Consider the following 21,702-nt stretch of genomic DNA (forward strand, 5'->3'; position numbering starts at 1 on the left):
TTTTCAGTTAAACTGTCAGATGACGTATAGACCAATTACCATGTTTGTAAACATTCAGGATGCGCGCGCAGGGAGGTGGCAGAAAGCAACCAGGAGCCCGAGCATTTACAGCGAGGGAATGACATCAGATGCGGTGCAGAGTTTTTTGTTGTCTTAGAAATAAGATATATTACTTACATATTATATATATTATTTACATAATGCTTACAGCATATTATAACAGTGACAAGCACAGTGATTCAGCAAAATTACCATCAAAGTGAGCGGCGTTCATCTGACGGCTCCATTTACGATAGCTCCCCCCCAATGGATATTGGATAAGACGAAATGACCAAGCATTCAGCCCGAAATATACAATCTCAATGAAGCTCCGAGTGATTTTACAAGAGAGAAGTTAAAGGTCTACAAGTCTTTGGATGCCAACAATGTTGTTCTTTAAGGTCATGTGCAATAAATATTGCTCCATGATGACCAGATTCAAAAGCTAAACACCGAGATTCCGCCTAGCCAAAGACAAGGAAACAAGACGGAGCTAACGTTATACAAGGCCTGGGTAATTAATCACCAACACGCAAAACAGAACTGCACCTGTACGGCAGGGTATGTGAACTTACACATAGAGGTAAAGTTGGTTTTATATTCGCACATTCAGACTTTCTCCTTAATAATATAATTTCATAAAAATATTATTTGCAAACTCTAAATAGCGAAATCATATTAGCAGCAGCCAATGACTATCAAAGTACAACATTGTTCACAGTCAAATAAACAGTGTTAATGTTGTTTTCAAGTCACACTTACAGGTTATTTCAGACCGAATATTCAAAGTGGCGTGGTAAACAATATAGGGAATGTGTCACAAGTTGTCACTGAATGAATGTGTGAATATAAAACCAACTTTACCTTAATAAACGTAACTTTCACTTTTCATTCTTAGCATTCAGTGTCAGCAGTTTAATTAACCACATGTAACTGTTTTTGCTGAAATCATTTCTGCAATCAAAAACGAGTAATGAGTATGATTCAGCATAGCGTGAACTGACCTGATATGACATGAGAACTGCAGAGTCCAACATTTCTAATTAGCTCCTCACTTCATTCAGCTCACATTTAGCCAAGACGTCTGCAGTCAGTAATAAAGTAGTGTGTGGTGTATGGTAAAAGTTAAGTTTTCTATTTTTGCACTCGAATTCGGCATCCTGTCTGTTTTTTGCAACATGATTAGAGAATGACCGCCACTCCACATGGTCACACTTTGATTGAAGACTACCAAAATAGACTTTTTTCAGTGTATTAACTTGCAAAATAAACATTATACATTTTGATTTTACACTGACTTTAAATGCCAATACACCTTAATTGAGAAAATGAAATTTCATGCATAAAAGATTTTAACTGATTAAAACCATTTACAGCAGCTATTAAGAATTGTTTTTCTCAGTCTGATTACAAATGAACAACTCAAAACACAGGTGTAACTGGGGTCTATGATGATATGAAATTGTTTGGTTTGTAAAGATCAACTACTCTGTGTCTACTGACTAAAAATGTTATTATTAAGGAATTTGTTCATTTATTCAGTATTGTACCAAAACACATGGCTTACAATTAGAGTCATGGTTGCAATCCATATCTTTTTCATTCAGCTCAAGTCCATGACATAGTTGTGATATATTCAACTTCTTGATTTTAATTTTACTAATATTAAATAATGTTAAAATTACCATCAATTATGAATGATCATAAATTGATAAGAATTATTATTCTGTTGGTTTTAACTTATGCAGTAAACAAATGTTAATGTTGTTTAATAATTAGTAATGATTAATTATACATGTGCTTATTATGTACTTGCTTCAGCTTTGAAGTACAACACAAAAACAACAATAGGCTGAATTCATATATAGGTGATGAGGTTGCAGTCTATAAACCTGACTGCAGTGCAGACCAGTTGAGCCTGAAATTTCCATTTAGGCAAGTCTTGCAAAACAAGTCAAACCAGTGACATCTAAAGAAACTGAAACTAACAGCGGGTGGAATTTTCATGCAGATAAAAAGCTTTATAATACTTCAGTAGATAACAAAAAGCCACTGAAATGAGGAAAGAACAGACAACTCAAAGCCAAAAGATGCAGTAAACAGCAACTGTTTACTTTGAAATCTTGCCAGGTTGGAAATAAACACAAACTCTCAGGCTCAATGAGCTCAACAGTAAATTCTGTAGGAGCTTACATTTTGAATTGTGGATTTTTAGGCTGTGTATATCTGGGAAAATATTAATCAGAATGAACTACATATGAACAACCATAAAGCAGATGAATAAAGCCTGTTAATGGCAACACAATGACAATGCATCAAATTAGAACATAAAAACAACACTCACCATTTGGGATTTTCTCCGTTACGAGTGATCTCTCCGGCTTCAGAGATTCTACAGTATTGCTGTTTGGATTTTTGCAGTGTTGGGCATCCGGATGCTGAGGGGGCTTGGCCTCAATTGAGACCATTCCATTATTTCCATTTTCCATATCTCTTGAAATACAGATGCTGCTCTAGCATCCATGAACATGTGCTGGGTTTCACAGGTGCAATTCACTTTACTTCATGCTCGCTAAACTTTGGTTAAGTCTGCAGGCTGGTCTGGATGGCACAAACAGCTTCAGTCCTGAGGAATGGAAAACCTTATATTAAATATTTAATATACTGAAAGAAGTGTTTAAGGTTTATTCCTCAAACAGTAACAAAAGCAATGAAGATCTAGTCAATTACTAATCTGACAGAGCAGCACATTTGATATGAGCCTTCCTAAAATCAAATGTCTTGATCAAGGCCACAACTGTATCATACTATCGCTAGTTGTTCATTGTCTTTCTTTCCCTATTGGTTGTATAAAATGCACCTAGGAGCTACATATCAGTTCCTCTCTGATAGAAAGATAAAAATAAAGCATCTTTCACAGTTTACAACAACAGGGTTTGAATTTACAATCATTCACATGGTAAATTCAGGTAAAATATCAAATTTATAACTTTTAACTTGACATGCGATTACTACTTAACCCAGGGGTGTCCAAACTCAGTCCTGGAGGGCCGATGTCCTGCATAGTTTAGCTTCAACTTCCTCCAACACACCTGTCTGAAAGTTTCAATACCTAGAAAGAGCTTGATTAGCTGGTTCAGGTGTGTTTAATTGTGGTTGGAACTAAAATATGCAGGACACTGGTCATCCAGGACCAAGTTTGGACACCCCTGGCTTAACCTGTCATGACTAGGGCCAGGCGATTTAGGGGAAAAAAACAACAACTTTTGTACACATATTGCAATTTGATTTGCAATCAAATTGTATAAAGTCAAGATTAAGCCCAACATTGTAATTTACACACTTTAAATAAAAGAAACAAGACTTTGTGACCTGAATATATAAACAGTGTGTGTGTGTAGTATGTTGGTATGCATGCATGCATTCTTTAACCTTTCAAAACTGCAAGATTTCCACTTTTGAATGGATCCGATGATCAATAGAGCGTTTTGACTGATAATGATGTTTATATAATGATTATTAACTAATAGTACTCCGACCACAGCTCAATACTTTATCTAAACTTAAATATATGAGAATCAATAATGTAAATGTGTCTTATGAAAAAGCAATAAAAGTATTGTTCTTCTATTGGGTAAATTATTCGTTGATAAATGGTGCTTGAAATCAATGCAAGTGTGATATGCACATTATGTTTTAGTCAACACAGTCAGCTGTTAACACATTGTGCTGTCAACAATAATGTTGTGCGTCTTACTAGGAGAAACTACAAATGCCTTTAAACTACAAACTGCTTTAAATTCCTTTCCAAGTACATTCATTCACTGAAGGGAGTGGGTTGTTTGAGGTGTATAGTTATGTATAGTTTAACATTTTAATTTGTGACAGATAGTGATAACTTAATTTAAAAAGTGAAGAACAGTGTAATGCAAATATCGTTCAAAGAAAATAAGAGATTAAAAATAATCATGTCGATTTATATGCAGTTGAAATTTGCTTTTAAACTTTTATTGCTATTTGTTGCAATAAAAGTGAAAATACTGAACCTACACACCCCTTAAAACACTTCATTTTAGGAGACAATTTCAGACGGCACTAAGAGGACTTTGCATCTAAACTCTTCATTTATACATGTATATTATTAGGATGGATTAATTTAGGATTAAATTAGTAGTATGCTATAGATTAGTGTCGTTATAGACTAGTAACTGACAGGACATTACATGGTAGCAGAGCTTCTTATAGTTCTGACACAATGTGACACATCGGTGAGGTAAAGTAATAGGATTTCTTTTACACAAAGCTGGACGATTAGTCTAACCATGCCCACTGCAGTTTAACTATAGACTAGTGTGATTTAAGACACTAATCAGACACGTTAACGAAGCGTACTTTACTATAGAATCAACATAAACACGAGTCATTTTAAAAGTCACACACAGGCAGATCAGGCGGTCTGTCAAAAGCAGTTTTGATTCACGTTACCTGTCACTTTCCCAAAAGAAATAATGTCTGTTATTTTAAATTTATGAAAACTAAAGCACAGCTATGCACAAACCAATCATTATAAACTGCAGTCAGGCATAAAGACAAAAATATCTTGGATATACAGTACGTTGTCAAAGTGAGTTTATCATAATAAATCTCTGATCTCGTTAGCATCAGCCTTTTAGCTACTTAGCCACAACGCACGACACCTCAAAACCTTAAACTTACGCGTGACACTGACACACGACCACGCTTATGTATTGCAATAACCACGTGTAATAGTAAATAATTACTGCAGTGATTAGAAGATACGATAAAAAGTAATTAAGCACCAACCTTAGACGTGTTCCTGCTTATACTACGTGGCTGTTTAGGTTCCGTCCTTCAGACACATCCGACTCGCAACAGTTTCCTCACCAATAAAGGTTCCGCATGGAGTTGCGTAGTTAACAAAAATACCCATGTTTTAAAATACATATAATTGTTAATATAACTTATATTATTTAATATTATCATTTTATTGTAATTAATGAAGAACACGCTAATCATTTTCAGCACTTATTATAAAGTCTTCACGAAATTCTAATTTACTCTAATATCATGTAATATGCTGCATTATAGCTCTGCATTTAAATCTGTGCATATACACGACATATTTAAGCTTCCTCTTGTAATCAGCAAAGCTATTTTATGGCTTAAGTCTCTAAATGATTCACTGACGCTAGTTATTTCCATCAAAACAACATTGCTCCATTAGGCTTTTAAATGGAAGCCAAACAGACACTAATGTATAAAAGCACCAGTCTTTAATTTGGTTTGATCTCAACCCTTTTACATGATGTATTAGTTAGCACTATAAAATGTGAGATTAATTCACTCATCATACGCCAAATGCAATTTAAACGACCCTGTTTTTTTATCAAAACCACTCAAAACTGGGAATGTGGAAAATTTGCTGTTCATCATCATCACACAATTTCAAAACAGCATCCTCTAAATTTTTTTACATTCAAAATAAAAGAAAAACAGTGACTAAAAGCCCAAATGATCATACATGCAGTCTTCATATTTAAGTTCCGACAAACTTTATGGAATGAAAATTGCATTTAATTAGTGATACAGTACCTAATATATTCACTTATCTTTCTGTTCTTAAAAAGCATCCCACTTTAAACCCTCCGGCATTTCCACACCAGAGAGAATTGTCAACCATTCTTTATATCTTTGTTTTACATATCTTTGTTGTACATATCAAGTCTATCTTTGTCATAGACTTCCATCAGTTAATCACGATGGAGCACATTTCATTAGGGATGCTCCAATCAGGACTTTTGCAGCCAACACAAAGTACATGGTGACCAATATGATACTTCAGTGCAAATCTCTTACCTTGGAGAATAAATGAAAGATGCTGTATATAATCCCTTAAACATGCGTCTTATAAGCATTTAGTGTGGACATGTCTTGGTCAGAATGAGCTTTGCAGAAAATAATAGATTCCTTTTTTAATTGTCATCTCAGCTCCATGATTTTGGGGCATTTTACCTAATTGTGGGTGTCATGAAGCTGTTGTATATAGTGGAGCTTACATGGTTGGATGACACCATAGGGGAGACTGCTTTACTTGCATCACAGCAGCTCAAAACACTGGATATGCATTGGCTGCAAGAGACTCAGACACCATCACTCGCCTAAGGCACGCCAACAAACTATAAACAAAGGCCGCACCACATCTGTATGTATTTTAGCTGCTGTGTTGGGATCGCCATGATCACTCTCATCCCTCACACATCATTTACCTCCTCAGGTGTTGTAGCGCTGTTGAGTGCATGTGCATCTATCTCTGCGAGGAAACCCGAGAACAAACACCTGTGATCGGTAAGTACTGATTAAGTTATAAAATGTGATTATCGGCCGATACCGATCTCCAACTGATCGATCGGAGCATCCCTAACATTTTATTTTCTTTCAATCCGCCAAAAAAATTATGCTACTCAAGCGTGAATTCAAGCCACAGAGAAGTCAAATATTCCTCGTGTGACTTTATTGTAAGGAAAAGTCAAAGATCTCAGATACTCATACTCCCTATCAACTCTCATACAGCCCGCTTTCATATCAGACAGTGCTCATCTAGACACTCGCAATATAACTCTTTAAAGTAAAGTACAAAAGAAAGAAAAAACAACAAAAGAGGTTACCCAATGTGGGAATCAATCAATAGCACAAGCCTTGTATCATTGCATGTCGTGTAAATACACAAATACATGATGACTGACGACTGGTCCACAATGTATGAGAAAATGAAGGGCGATATGGGAGTTCGTGAATGGGACAAAAGCTCACAACATCTTGAAGTTTGAGAAATGGACGCATTTAAGAGTGGCACCAAGGTCTTGTGAAGTCAAGAGGCCAAAAAGGAAAAAAAAAAAAAAAAAAGTGTCCAATTTTTCATTTTCAGAGTCTGTTGTAGAAAAGGGGAAAATGGCAAGTGGAGGATCCATATGAAGCGACGTTCCTGGGCTCATTTCTTCTCCTCAACAGCCTTCTCCTCTTTCTTCGCCTCTTCTTTCTTGTCCTCTGAACTCTTTGTTTTGTCATCGTTCACAGACAACTCCTCCAGCTTCTCTGCCACTTTGTTAGCGCTGTTCATGCTTCCTGTGAAATTAAATTAAAACAGTTCAGCTCATGGTTCTTTAAAGAGTATTGCAATGCAAATCTCACAATAATTTCAGAAATAAATGTCTGAGAAGGTACAGTCACCCTGCCAAGTGACAGGCAAGGCAGGTTGTAACAATCTTCAAGTTAATGTAGCAGACAGAAAAAGTCTAAGGCTGGAGGTATCTGCCTTACACAGAGTGAGTCTGCATGGTGACATGGCTGAAAGTGTGGTTTACCTTCAAGAAACTTCCTGACCTCCTCTTTGCATTCATCAAACTTCATCTTGAACTTCTGTGCATCTGCAAGACAAAGATAACAGGAGGAAAGAAAAAGTTATTAATGCTAATGATTTAGTTAATAAAAAGTAAACAACAGTCAAGTCAAATTGAGTGCAATGTAAAAAGCTACATTTTACAAAACCACTTTATATTATTTAATAAAATAATTAATTATAGAGCATTTTTGGTTGCCTCCATGAAGCTTAGTTTTTTTTAACCTTATATCTGTAATAAACTGAGCACCACAGTCAAACATTTCACTTTGGTAATGCAAGCCAGACTTCTAGAATCATCTGGTCCAAATAAACCCCACCCCATCACACAGTTTTCAAAGATGGATGGAAAGTCCCAACCCTGTTTTTTTGTTTCATGCACTAAAATGGAAGATGTATTGCTACTTTCACTGCAACTTTTCTGTGTTTGGCTGTGCTAGTTTCAGTGGTTAAGAGTTTTACTTTCATTTTCTTTGTGGAAAAAAAAAAGAAAGTTTCACGTTTGAGCTGAGCTATTTTTTTAATTATCATAGTAAACCAATTAGGAAATTGTTATAATTTACAACACATTTTCTTCCACGTTGTCGTCATATTGCATCATATTCATGCGCACTCAAACAGTTAAACACATAAGGTGAGGGTGAACACAATAGGCTATCCAAACCATGCTCGGGCACGTATCCCGGTTTGTTTGACAAGTGTAAGTTCTACGAATCGGGATTAGACAGTTCGGTTGGCTGGCATTGGCCAGGTTGAAAGACATGTGCCAGAGTGCAGTTTGGTTGAGCTTTGGCGATTCATTACATATACTTACTTTTCAATAAACATGAACTGTCAGTTTATTAAAGATACAAACCCCTGTTGATCGGCAGCTGCACCTTCAGCAAACCTCCTAATACGTGCAGCACGATGACTTTCATGAACATTTATGAGCATCACAAGAGGTGGATCCATTCACAAAATATTTGACCGCGTGTCAGAGCATCACAAACAACTAAAAATAATGCAAGACGATATAACTAAAGCAATCTCCACTGTGCTGAGCAAGAGCGCTTCTCTTTCTGTTAAACTGAACAGTCACATCATCAATGACGTTCTCTGGCACAAAAGGTAAAAGCAATGAGTGCAGGCTGTCAGGGGAGAGGGAAAGGGGGACAAGCATGCTTCGGCTGAGTTCAAGGGAAGTGTACCTAGTGTGAGCACGGCCTGATTCTCAGATGAGCTCTGAAGTTTAGATAGCACAACAGTCACCCGTGCTTGAATGAGTGTAGCAAATAGTGTGCCACTCATTCTTTCAGCCATCATATGTATTATTCATGTTTAACCTTTATAGACACTCGTCACATAACAATTTAATTCACTTGCATGCACAGTATCACTTTTTTATATATTTTTCTAAAATATCAAAAGTTTGTGCCTATATTACACAGCTAATTCTGTTCTTTACGACTCAAATGTGCAGCTCCATCATATCATCTTGCAGGGCTTTGTGCATAAACTTCCATTCTTCTCTGCCATGCAAAAAACTGAATTACAACCAATCTACAAAAGATTTACCAAGATTTCTGAGATTTGTTCAATTATACTCACTTTCTGCATTAAGGAATCGAATAGCCAGCATCTCTGCTTTGGGTTTTTCATCTGCAAAGTCGGCATGTGTATTCCACACCCAGGCCCTGTCACTGCCTGCATTGGGCTTCAGCTCCATCAGCGGCATAACTAGAGCAAAGGGTTAACAGATCAATTAAAGCCATATGCACACTGAAAAAAAATAAAGAATTCAAGAGATCACTCGCTCCACTTACTGTGGTGGTTGGCACAGATTTTGAGGGTACGATCTCTCCTCATGAGAAGGCGGATGGAGCCCTTTTCTTTGTGTCGCAGAAGTTTGACATCACCTGTCCCGCGCTCCTTCCACTCAGGAGGGTCGTTCTCACTGGCAAAACGATACAACTTTGCCCTCCTACACACAAAAATGCATCAATGGTCAAAGACGTATTTAATTCTTTAATTCTATAGCACTTTTACAATGTAGATTGTGTGAGTAACTAATATTCACGATATAATAACTAATATTTTCTATAAATGACCTAGTTTCAATGTATAGTTTGTATATATAACAATAAGTGCCTGATGGCTCTTGGCAAGCACTAAATACACTTTTACAAAAGTGTCAACTGTAATTTCAAGACAATATAAGTTTAAACCATTGAAGCACAAGACAACACACAGAAAAAAAAAAGATGCAGAATAAGTTCTCTCAAGTCACGCCAAACACACAAATTATGTAAAAAATAATAATAGAATAGTATAATAGCAAGTATACTTGAACAATTTATCCTTACACTTTACCGTAATTAGAAAATCAGATGTGTTAGTCCATCACATATTAATGTTAATCAATGACAAGACTGATGTATACAATAGTATCTGTAAATCAAAAAAAAAAAAAAACATTTGCTTTACAGAAGACCAGCATTTTAAAGCTGCTTTTAAAACAGTACAATTATGGTTCCAGTGTAAACCAACAAAAATATGTATTGGTAAAATCTTCTTGCTCAATGCATGTTTAGTTTTAGTTTACACAGACATATCACCCTGCAGCCCAAGACCGGTTACTCACTGAAGCTAAGCAGGACTGAGCCTGGTCAGAACCTGGATGGGAGACCACATGAGAAAACTAGGTTGCTGTTGGAAGTGGTGCTTGAGGCCAGCAGGGGGCGCTCAACCTGTGGTCATTGTGAGTCCTAATGCCCCCAGTGAAAATGAAGAGGACACTATACTGTCAGTTCGCCATCTATTGGATGCAACATTAAACTGAGGTCCTGACTCTGTGGTCATTAAAAAATTTCGCAGAATGACAAGCATAAAAGCCTTTTAGTAATCTATAAATATATGTGATTGACAACACTTTAAGCTGTCATCAAACAGTTTTTAAAAAAAGCAAATAAAAAAACTTTTTAGTGCATGCATAAGTAGCTATGTTTTTATAAAGAATGCTAATTAATAATGCACAAAACTGGAATATTGCATAAAAGATGTGTGAATAAAACAGTTTCCATCCAACAAGTCAAAGCAAACAAAATCGTCACTTACTAATTATATGGTGGCAACAGTAGAAACTGAATTGGCTGTGGTAGAAGAAGCTGCGTGAATCTTTTCTTCATTTAATAAATGACTTGCGCCTCAGAAGGCAATCCTGACACGCAGTGAACGAGTAGTGACATTAGAAGGCATAAGATGCGGAGCACAGATGCTCTTGATTCTGGAGGTTATTAATAATATAATAACAATAATATTGAAATAGTTAAGCCGTTTTAGAATCACCTAAACAACATGTCAGATGTTCACAGGGTGCTCAGCCAGCTGGTTTATTCATTCACATATTTTTATCATCACATGATCTCTTATAACAAAATCATATGACTTTAATGCATATACTGAAATATATTCGTTAAAAGCGTTTCCATCAGTTTATGCGCATCTTTTTATATCGAATAAAAAGTTTATCCTACAGTTATGCGCATAAGTTTTTATACACATTTTGGCGTTTCCATCAACCAGTTTTTTATGAGCATATCCATAATGCGCATAAAAATAAGTGGATGGAAACAGCTAGTGTGATATAAAGTGCTCTTAGAATGCAGTTACATGGGATTTTTTATTTATTTATTTTTTAATATATTAAAAAACTAGGGCTCCACGATACTATAAAAAAAATAGACATTGAAATATTTTTATTCACTGCGATATAAATGAATATAAATTTATATAATTTAAATAAATTTCAGCAGATGACAAATAGCTTGTAAAGAACTCAATTTTAGATCGACTGGGATGATTCTGTAAGGGAGCATATCTGCATAAAATATAATTTAAAAAAATTACAAGCAAAGTTAAATACAACAGAGAAAAGATGCAAACAAACGAGGATTTATAATTTTCTGGGGAGTCAAACAGTATTCAGAAGCCGAAATTAAATGATCACTGTATAACAACAACACTATCATTTTAATTGAGTAAATAACTACATAATGTCCAATCAGTCTTTAAGCTACAAACGTTTAATGTATTGTGCCAAAATGGCTTATATTTGCTTCAAATTCCTACAGTCAAGTCTTAAAAACAAATGCAAATAATACATTTTCATTCGAAGGTTAAAATTTTTAAACAACGCCACTATGTTGTTAACCGTATTGTCTGATCAACTACATTGCAGATCCCTGTGATGAGACTGTTGTGGACTCACATTGCGATATCAATGCTGAAATCATCTACTGTGCAGCCCTAATATAAACCTCAGTTAATGACTTACATCTTGAAAAGCTCCTCCTCATCCTCTTCTAAGGTCTTAACGTCCTGCTCGGGTAGTGAGACGATGGGCTCAAAATGAGGGTCATGGTTGGATTCCTCAACGTTCTCAGTGGATGGTTCATGCTCATCTTGTGCCTCCTGGAGGGGAAAATTAAAAGAGCAGCTTTTATTAAATCAAACTTAAACATGACATAAGCTAAAACAGGTATTTTTGGAGAACGCCACACATTTACTACAGTATTTGTTCTGCTGAGGCTCACAAGTCCTGATCCCTTCTGTGGGGATCCTGCTTCCACATTACTCATCAGATCAGTGGAGTGAAAGGCTGCGGGATTTGGAGGGATCATTCTCTGGAGTTTGGCCTATTGTCTCCAAATTTGCTGCTGCAACCAAACTTGCATCCACTGGTGCTTGAACTCGCATGCTGTGATGCTGGCGGAATCAATGCACTTGCTCTTCACTAATCACTGGTCTCACATTCATGAAGGCCTTGTAAGCTTTAATTATTGAAAAGCTTTCTGATCAACTCTGGCAGATCTTCTGCACATGATGTGATGCTCTGAACCGCTCCCAAGTTGATCACTTCGCATTTTCAGAGCTGAGCAGCTTACTTAGCTAAACGACTGACTTGACTGAAGACCGGATATCAGATGTGTATGAATTAATGTGGGAGTTAAACGAGTTTTCAAAAGTGGTCAGTCAGTTAAGTTAGCATCCAAGCTAGAAGCTGCTAATAAGCGGCCTAAAGGCGTTTAAGTGCTCGACTCGTAGTTTCGCAGCCCATATTTTGCACTGCTTGAGCAAATACAGTTAAATCACGTAATTAACCCCGGAAGAGTGTTGATAAACCGGGTTTGAACTTCACGTGCCGCAGGTTAGCAGTGCTAACACACAAGCTAACAGTGCGTTAGCATTTCAAGCTTTCGAATTAAAGTATGAGCCGTTTTTACTTGGAGCATGCGAGGAATATGTTTATTACGTTCCTAAAAATCAATATTTGCTTGTCCTTTGTGTTTAAGCAAGTAGCGAGTGCTAATCGACACAGAATAATGAATTTTAATAACGTTACTGGTGCTACTGAATGTAAAGCGTGATTGTAAATAAACAAACGACTTTGACAGCGTATGAAAAAGCAATAGTGAGTATTTAAAATGACACCAAGAAGTTCTAACGTCTGAATATCCAAGCGCACAATGCAAAACCGGGAAAACACCTGCTTTTTACAGTCTGTTAAGTAAGACCCTCATAAAACATTTATCGCCAACAAAACAACCAAAATAAGCATCTCTCGCTGTTCGAAAGACACAGAGGCTGAAGATGATGGCCCTCTTACCTTTGTGTCCGCCATGGTTTTTGCAGATGTTTTTCGATTAGAGAGAGTATCTGTTGGTTTTGATCAGTGCGAGCTCGTGAGATTTCACTTCGCTACTTTCGCGCGCGCATAACCGGAGAAGAGAGACGGTGACGTCAGCGCAGCCGCGCTACGTCATGGCGCACTTCAGCTACGCACAAAGTTCTGTTAAATCCTAAAAGAAATTATTTGTTATCACTCAGAATCTTCACATAAATCTAAAGAATTTATCTTTAACTTTTTTATCTTGTTTAGATTTTTTTAAACATAAGCAAAAGTGCATGGCTTCAGTCCCTACTTTTGGACATTTTCTGATTGAAGGTAACTCACTGCTCAAATCTTTCCGTATGTGTCAAAACAAAAAATGTGTCAAATTACTGGTTCTATATGAAGAACTGTTGTCTATTGACTCTGCGTTGAGTTAGATAGCTTTCCTAATGCTCTTAATTTATTTTCATACACTTTTTTTACAATTGTAATTTACTTTGTTTTGTTATTCTTTTTTCTTTCTTCAGCTTAGGTAGTTTGTATTTTTTTCTCTCCTTTGTATCTCTCTCATATCAGTCTCCTGATTGTGGTTGAATATTAGCATTCTTTAATAAATAAATAAAAAGTGCTGTTAAATACATGTTTAGAGAAATTCGGTTTTGGGCCCTTCTTTTGTAAGGGGATGAGTACGCTGTATGACGGGGGAAATAGCTCAGTGAAATGAGGACATTGAACTACACAGAGATTTCTATTAGAAAGAGGAATTCGGCAAGGCTGTCCAGCCTCTGTGTACCTGTTTCTCATAGTAGCCCAAGCCTTCTGTCACTAGAATCCAAATTGCTAGACGAAATGTTTTAATTAGTCAGTAAGCAGACGATACAGCCTTATTTGTAAAAGACTCAAACCAGGTTCATCAGGTTATCAAATCTATTCAGTTGTTCTCTAATGCCTGATGTTTGCACCTAATCTCCTCATAAATTGTGAAATATAAAAATTCTCCCCTATTATCTGTAGAAGGTATACCAGTTGAAGAAGCTGTTAACTATTTAGGTGTTGTCATTTCAAAAAATGAACAAGATAGAGTGTCTATTTTGTGTGTGTATTGTTGTTATTATTTACTTTCTATCACCCTGGCATTATTTTACTATACTGTCACATATTTGTTGTTTAACGCATATAATAGAAAAAAAGAAAAAAGAAAAAAAAGTTCTGTTAAATACTGTAACAACAATAAAATCAAATAAAATTACTTCAGAATCCTACATACAGTTTACCCATGTGAATAAGATCGATATGGATGATATGTGCTGCTTCTGTAAAGCGGATAGAGCATCTCACATTTAGACCTGTTTGAATGTAACTTAATTTTTGAATGTTGAATATAGGTGTGCCTAGCAAAATATGCCTTTAGACAATGTTTGATAATTATGATACAATAAAACATTGATATTTTTTCATATTACAAAAACAAATCTAATAAAGATCTGGATTTTTTTTGATAACCTCTATTGGCAAAATGTCATATACATAAACAAAAATGTGCTAAGTCATCTCCTATGTTAACGTTTTTTTTTATTTTCATTTCATTATTTCTTCTGTGAAACTGCTGAAAAGCAAAATATCTGAGATATGTATTAAACGGGCTACTGCAAAAAAAAGAAAAAAAAAGAAAAAAAAAGAAAGTATCTCCCCGATAATCTTTTAAATCACTGTACACTCTGTTAATTGTGTCTCTCTCTGTGTGAGTGTGTGTGTACCTGTTTTTATGTTCCTTGTATTATTTCTGAAACATTTTATATTACATAAATTAAGTTTTGCTGAATTAAAATGTTGAATATCCAGGTATGCCAGCTACATACACTGTTGTTCGTTTAATAAGCTTTTTATGAAATCCGTATGCTTTGATCTTCTTGACTTTGACATTAGTGATTTAAAAAATCAAAGATGAGAGGTGAGGAAGATGACAGATGATTACTTTAAATGTAATCTGATAATGAAGCTTTCATATCTCACTGCATATTTAAAAACATTTTTAGAGCCCTGAATTGCAGATGCATCAACTTTTATTATTGAAGTTTGCCATGCAAGCGAGAAGAATGAACCTTCGGCATATTCATACGAAGCTCTTACCTCTGACACTCAGTTGGTTACATGAAAACTATTTGGTATAGATGATCTATGGTTTATTTTAACTGACTGTAGGGGTTCTGTGGATCCTAAAAAAATATAAACATGCTCAGCTCTTCCAGTCTTAGACCTACAAGGTGCCAGGGATTTAATGCAAGTAAAGTACATTGTTTGATTACCTAAAGAACATTCATTCATTAATTTTCCTTCTGCTTAATTTCTTTATTCATCAGGGGTTGCCACAACAAGATCCACCAACTTATTAAACACATTCTACACAGCAGGGGGCTATTCCAGAAAGCAGGTTATGTGACATACACGGGTAAGTTTGAGAGTAAGTAGGTGGATAACCTCAACTTTGGTTCCAAAATCGGAGGTAACTTCTGGGTATGTTAAGTAGCCATAGCAACTTACTCTGTGAAGATAACCTGCTCCGGAGCAGGTTATGTTCAGAGAGTAAGTTGCTATGTTCCAGAGTTTGTCTGTTTCAGAGAGTTTACTGAGCATTGCGTGCTCTTTTGATGAGAATATTTATGGATGTGGACACACAGATACAAGTTTTTTCGTTGTGAGAGGGTTATAAGTGCATAGTTTTTTTCATAACCAAATTTATAATGTTAATGTATTTAACAAACCTTTTTGAAATCAAATGTGACAAACCGCGGGTCTGCGCTTACCATAAAAAACATTCAGTGCAGCTCTTTGTATTTGCGTCAGGGCATTTTAGGCAACTGTACAATGTGGCACTAGGACCACCTGTACAGTATGCCTGGCACTGAACTGTTTTTTTACACTTTTGTACAGTTCCTTGGTCATACATTACTGCGTATCATTACACAGATAATTTAGAGCACGGGAATAGCGTAGTGGATAGTGCGTCTATAAAGAACAAAGGAGCGCACAGCGGAGCAAGTTCGAATCTCACTTACAGATCTTGTGTTTTTTCTCTTCTTCTGCACCCTCACATTTTTCTGTATAATATTATAAGTGGCAGCTTTGTCTTTTGTAGGAAAATATATCTTTAATTTAAGATGTAGGACGTCGTTCTTATATATACATTCACGCACACACACCTACATTTTTTAATATAATATTTTTTTCAGGGTTTCTAAATGCTATTGTGTGCATTAATTGCAGCCGATTTTAAAGCTCCATCAGTCACTAAAGGACACTGATAATATAAAATTTGTCCAAAGTATAAGTGTGCAGGTGCAACTTAATTTTCTATCCTTAATCTTGGTGTGAACTTATTGCTGCTTCCACCTACCAACTCATATGTGATGACCCCACCTCATCACTATGTTGAGGCTAAATGGCTGATTTTCAGGAAGTAATGATTCAAGTGTATAACACAAATATAGTAAAAAAAACTATAAAGCAAATGTTGCTTTACACAATGTTTATTTTTATTATATTTGTATTATAAAATAGAATCATTACTGGGCACTACATTGTTACTTGCTGGAGGACAAAAGATACCCTTTTCTGCCTTATACGATGACACGTACCTGCAGCCTGACCCAGAGGAAATCTCAGTGACCCAAGCAGACAAAACAGATGGAAGAGTGCTAAAAATATATAATTAGTCAAAAAAACATGTTTAATCAAATACTTTGGTCTGTTCATTTCTTCATTTCCTGAAATAAAATGAATGATTTTGTACACTGCTTTATACACACCTTTCAACGTGTAACATATTTTTCATATACATTTCTCACCTTAAGTTGATGCTCATGTGACTTTATCTTTGAAGATGGACCTTATACAGCTACTTTAGAATTTAAATATGTAGATAAAAGATTTTGTGATCCAAGAGTAATATTCAAATATGGAAAAGTGCAGAAAATTCTTACACTGCTTGTTAGTTGAGGCAGAAGGAACTTCGTCTGCATGCAAAATAAAAAGAACCTAAAGCTATCTGACAACAATCACTTACAACAGTGACAGAGTGTGTGGTTTAAGTCAAAAACTCAACCACTGAAAAGCCTTTATTATAGGACACAGCAGTTAGACTAGCCTCTTTCTATTAGCTGCATGTCAGAAAGAATATTCTAGAGTGTTAAATAAAGAGCTCCAGTAATTAAATATTACCTTTTATGATAATGTTTCTGTGTTTAATGACTTTGGACAGAGTTCTAGCTCCAGAAAGATTACAATTTCTATAAGCCTTATTAGTCAATACACATATTGTGGCCTTAAGAAATTAATGGCAAGAAAAATAAATGCATGAATGGTTACACAACATACTTAAAAAGGATGTTAAATAGTATTTTAATTTATCATTACAATAAAATGGAGGGTGGCATGTGTAATTTAATGAACTAACAAACTTTCTTATTATTTATTTTTTCTTTTCTTATCTATTTCTTATTCTATATTTCTTTCCTTCGTTGAAGCAGATGTGTAATCTCTGTGTTTAAAACCTCCAGCTTCGCCTCTGTAAAGTGCGTTGCCCTTTTTTTTCTCACCGTGACTTTCTATGGTGACTCGTGAATTCGGCGATCTATTGAAAATGCCTTCAGGTGTGTGCCGTGCACGCGCATTAACCCGCGGTTATCTTCAGGAGGTTGATTTAACTAACTCTTGTCACCTGTTTTGGAACCAACATACTCGCGGTAAGCAGGTTTTGGGCAAATCAACCGAGAGTTTAGGTTTTAGCAGATGGTAAGTTAACCCAGCTTTCTGGAATACCCCCCAGATGCCCTTCCAGGTGCAACCCAGTACCAGGAAACACCCATGCACACTCATTCACACACATATAGTCGTTTTAGTCTATTCAATTCACCTAAATCTTAGATTTTATTTTTATAGAGTTCTTTTCTTTTGTAGGGTATTAAAATATAGCTTGATTTCACGTCATTAAATGTAGCATTTTTGTTTTCCATAACAAAACCCAAATACATTTATCAGAGATGCTATATAAAGAATTTAGATCTTGATTAATAAGAAAATTAAAACCCTTGCTAACTGTACCACCAGCTGAACAGATTTCACATTATACTTAAAAATCTACTGCAGTTCAAAAAATCTGGCACAACTGGTTTCTGAATCATATTGTTTAACGCCAATACACTAAAACATCTTTAAGAAACAAAATGGGAGAAAATGTCCATTTTCATAATAGTGGACACCATTAAAGCAGCAGCCAAGCTGATATTCTTCATGCCTGGACTCAAAAAGCTTTCATTTGTTTCCCAAAAACTCTGAGGGGGCTGCGGTTGAGCCCTCTTGGCACCAGAAGCATTTTTACTTAATTTCCACCAGCTTATTTCTTTAGCATGTTAGCATGTACGTTAATGGATTTTATTGATCATCCACAAAACATACAGGAGCAAACCTTGGCATACACAGAATTTTTGTCTTGTTTCTAGTCCAAATAATATTCGTAAATAGTAAAATAATCATTTTCACTTTGAAATACGATTATTTTGCTTGTTTAGAAGATGCAATGTATTTTTTATTTAATGCCATATCAGCAACAAAGGCAATTGTCATGGCAACATTTCATTAATAAACATACAATTAAAAACAAACAAATGGATACATAAATTGAATAATATTTCCTGGTGTCACTTTGTTAAAATTGTCCTAAAGAGTGCCCTATAGGAATATTTGGCTTAATTACAGATCCCAGCTTAGATAATAAAAACAAAAGTATGACTTCTTTTTCAACATTATTTGCTAGACGTCTTACACTGCTCAAATGAAAAGACAAATTTCCTCCAACTTTTAATTATTGGATTATGGATCTTATGTACCATCTTACAGAGGAAAAGCTTTGGTAGTCCACCAAATGTTGCAGTCGAAAAGTTTATCTTATTTGGCAGCCAGTGCTGACAGAACAAACGGATCCAAACTGAATATTTGCAATTTGACCGCTGTTTATTTGTTTCTCAAGTTTTTTATTCTATTTCCTATCTAGGTTATTTTATTTCTTTATTTTATATTTGGTAAGCCTATTGTGATTCATTGAGTACACTGTAAAACCCAACAGTCAACTTTATCAAATGAAATGAGTGTAGTTTACTCAAAATTTACTGAAAGTTGATTTTACTTATTTGAAAAAAGTTTTGAACTCCTTGTTGGAAGTAATAAGTAAATTTAATACCTCATTACTTTAACTTAAATGGAGTTAATTTTACAATACTCATATAGATTAGTTTTTTAATCACAAATGGTTTGTTGCAATAGTCTTCCTTATATGGTTTAAAATGGGTTTTACTGTGCTCAAATTGCTTCATTTCCTCAGATGAATTAAGTTCACAGTACTCATTAGGATACGTTTTTGAACTAAAATAATTTGTTGCAATCGGTTTCCTCAAACGATTTGGATAAGTTGGTGGTTCATTCCGCTGTGGTGACCCCAGATTAATAAAGGAATTAAGCCAAAAAGAAAATGAATGAATAAATGGTGCAGTGAGGTGGGGGGCTCAGCTGGAGCCAAGTTAATGTTTTTTTGTTTTTGAAATATTTTTTACATTTTTATTTTATTGGCCAAAATGGTAATAAAAAGATCTGGAAAAAAAAGTCCTTAAGAGAGCTAATTTCATAGAAAAGTCTTCCAGTAAATTGTGTTTTACAGCAAGGGGAATTGTGCAGTATAAATATTAAGTGGGGTCTTCGCTTGTTTTAAAGAAAAAACTGAACTTTTTTTTGCTCGTCTAGAAAATGCTTTTTGATTGTCTGTCTTGAAAACCTAGATTAGGAGTTTAAGTTCTGTGTTGCCCATGGAAGAAATGCGATATTTGATAGCAAATAAACGAAACATATATTTTTAAATCTGGAACCCAATTATGTTTTACATCAGTAATGCTGACATGTAACTCATTATAGGTGGGATTGGTTTGGCATATGTCAAGATGTGGAGCCTGTAAATAATTTATTTTTTATATTTAATTCAATTTTTTTTCTCCTATGCTTTCTGGATGATATTGTATTACGTTTTGTCGGACTGTTTGTGTATTGTGAAATGGCCTTTGTACTTTTTTGTTCTTGTTATTTTTTTCTGTTTATGTTATTGTTCATTTTTTATTGCTAAAACAATAATAAAAAAAAATTGATTTAAATTTTTTTAGATATTTAGACAAAAAAAAAAGACCAAAAAAACTTTTTGTTTTTGCAGTGTAGCTTCTTAAGTATCCCTTGGAAAATCACAGTCAGACGCTGGTTTCACCCGCAAGTCGCAGAGTTTAATCGATTTTTAAAATATACATAAACAACATTTTCTGATTTTAAATACCCCAAATACCCTCCCATTCCCTCCCTTTTTCTCTCCACCCCCACTCGCTTGGCAATCATTTCCCCCCATCCTAGCAGAGAGGGCACCTACTACCTCCACAAAAATGGAAATCACTCTATTTGTGCAGCATATTGCTTTCTTTTTTTAAGACATTTGCGAACATAAATACTACAGTTTGTTTTCTGCTCGGATGTTGGGCTGTTCAAAAGTAATAGAAACAGCAATGTCCTCCAAACTGCCTTTCCAAAAAAAAAAAAAAAAAAAAGTCCAAAGATACTGAGCTATTCTTCTCTTTACAACCCATGCTGAGATTAACACAATGCAGATACTGAATGGATGTATATTCAGTCCTCAATCCCACCGGTCCCTTTCTTTCTTTTCCATCTTTACTCCTCTAACGAGTTGGTGTCCACCCAATCTCCGTAGTCTCTCCATACTTTTCTGTTGTTCTCATTCATCTCTTCTTTGTACATCCAATCAGTCCTCTATAAAGGAGAAAGTCTGTATTTACCGATGGTCACCAACATTTTAGAATGGATCGGGTTGGCGAGCAAGTCTGCGACGTGTCCACAGTGGGCGGGTGCAGGCAGAGTGAAGGGCAAAGCTTAACTGTTTAACGGCACTAAAGGAAAAACTCAAATTAGTCACAAGGCATGCATGTTACACACTCAGTTCTAGAGTTTGCCCTTTCGAGAGGGTGTGATATCAGTGTGTATGTACAAACATCTGTCTGCGTATACATGTATGAGTGCAAGTGTGTCTGTGTTCAAGTGTACTGGGGCCTTTTTTTTGCCATCTTTATTAATGCAGTCTTTCCGCCCCGCTGCAGCAGGGCATCGCAATCTCACACTCTGGGGGAGTATTTGGGGTTTCTTGGCACCTCGGTGAAAGATTTCAGCTCGTAAGGAATCCCAGTGTCCACCTCAATGGACTTGCGGGAGAATAGCAGCCGGATATCATTGTGCAAGTAGATTTTTCCAGATTTGGAACTCTGGAATCTGAGATATGCAAACAGAGGATGGGAAAAACAAGTTTATTATGCTTCATTGCTTCCATTTTGAATGTACCAGTAAATTCATTTTTCCAGAGGAGGAAAATTGCTTTTATGATTATCTTGAAATAGAATGCATTAAATGCAGTGATGTAAAGTAACAAACTACTGTAATCTTGTAGTTTTTCACAGGAATTGTAATTTACTAAGTAGTTTTAAAAAAAATGTGTATGTTT

At 35.6% G+C, this 21,702-nt stretch overlaps 3 protein-coding genes and 1 non-coding gene across 15 annotated transcripts in view; all 4 read right to left on the reverse strand.

The window, feature by feature from the left end:
- The window catches only part of golga3 (golgin A3), a 40,790-nt gene extending 35,867 nt beyond the window's left edge, over positions 1–4,923 (reverse strand). For 2 of the 3 annotated variants that reach the window (XM_005165082.6, XM_005165081.6), the window contains exons 1-2: positions 4,864–4,923; positions 2,384–2,665 (exon numbers count right to left, since the gene is read on the reverse strand). In XM_005165082.6, coding sequence (XP_005165139.1) covers positions 2,384–2,528 — 145 coding nt within the window. In that variant the 5' untranslated portion in view covers positions 2,529–2,665; positions 4,864–4,923. The remainder of the gene's footprint in view (positions 1–2,383; positions 2,666–4,863) is intronic. The other variant, NM_001128545.1, reaches the window with a different exon arrangement.
- A 395-nt stretch (positions 4,924–5,318) lies between these two features.
- On the reverse strand, positions 5,319–13,274 carry ranbp1 (RAN binding protein 1). Its single transcript, NM_212766.2, has 6 exons — positions 13,104–13,274; positions 11,772–11,908; positions 9,262–9,419; positions 9,047–9,175; positions 7,422–7,484; positions 5,319–7,182 (listed from the first exon to the last, which is right to left on the reverse strand). Exons 1-6 carry the CDS (start codon positions 13,116–13,118, stop codon positions 7,049–7,051), a joined length of 636 nt encoding a protein of 211 aa, NP_997931.2. The 5' UTR covers positions 13,119–13,274; the 3' UTR covers positions 5,319–7,048.
- LOC137495810 (small nucleolar RNA SNORA77) lies at positions 7,262–7,392 on the reverse strand. Its single transcript, XR_011015790.1, has one exon. It is a non-coding gene; the product is annotated as a small nucleolar RNA SNORA77 (small nucleolar RNA).
- A 7,129-nt stretch (positions 13,275–20,403) lies between the features above and the next one.
- atosb (atos homolog b) overlaps positions 20,404–21,702 on the reverse strand; it is a 43,283-nt gene continuing 41,984 nt past the window's right edge. For 9 of the 10 annotated variants that reach the window (XM_073950460.1, XM_073950463.1, XM_068221209.1 and 6 more), the window contains exon 11: positions 20,404–21,473. In XM_073950460.1, the coding sequence (XP_073806561.1) occupies positions 21,320–21,473 (154 nt within the window). In that variant the 3' untranslated portion in view covers positions 20,404–21,319. The remainder of the gene's footprint in view (positions 21,474–21,702) is intronic. The other variant, NM_001433130.1, reaches the window with a different exon arrangement.

Source organism: Danio rerio, chromosome 5 (assembly GCF_049306965.1).
Source record: "Danio rerio strain Tuebingen ecotype United States chromosome 5, GRCz12tu, whole genome shotgun sequence".
Taxonomy (NCBI): domain Eukaryota; kingdom Metazoa; phylum Chordata; class Actinopteri; order Cypriniformes; family Danionidae; genus Danio; species Danio rerio.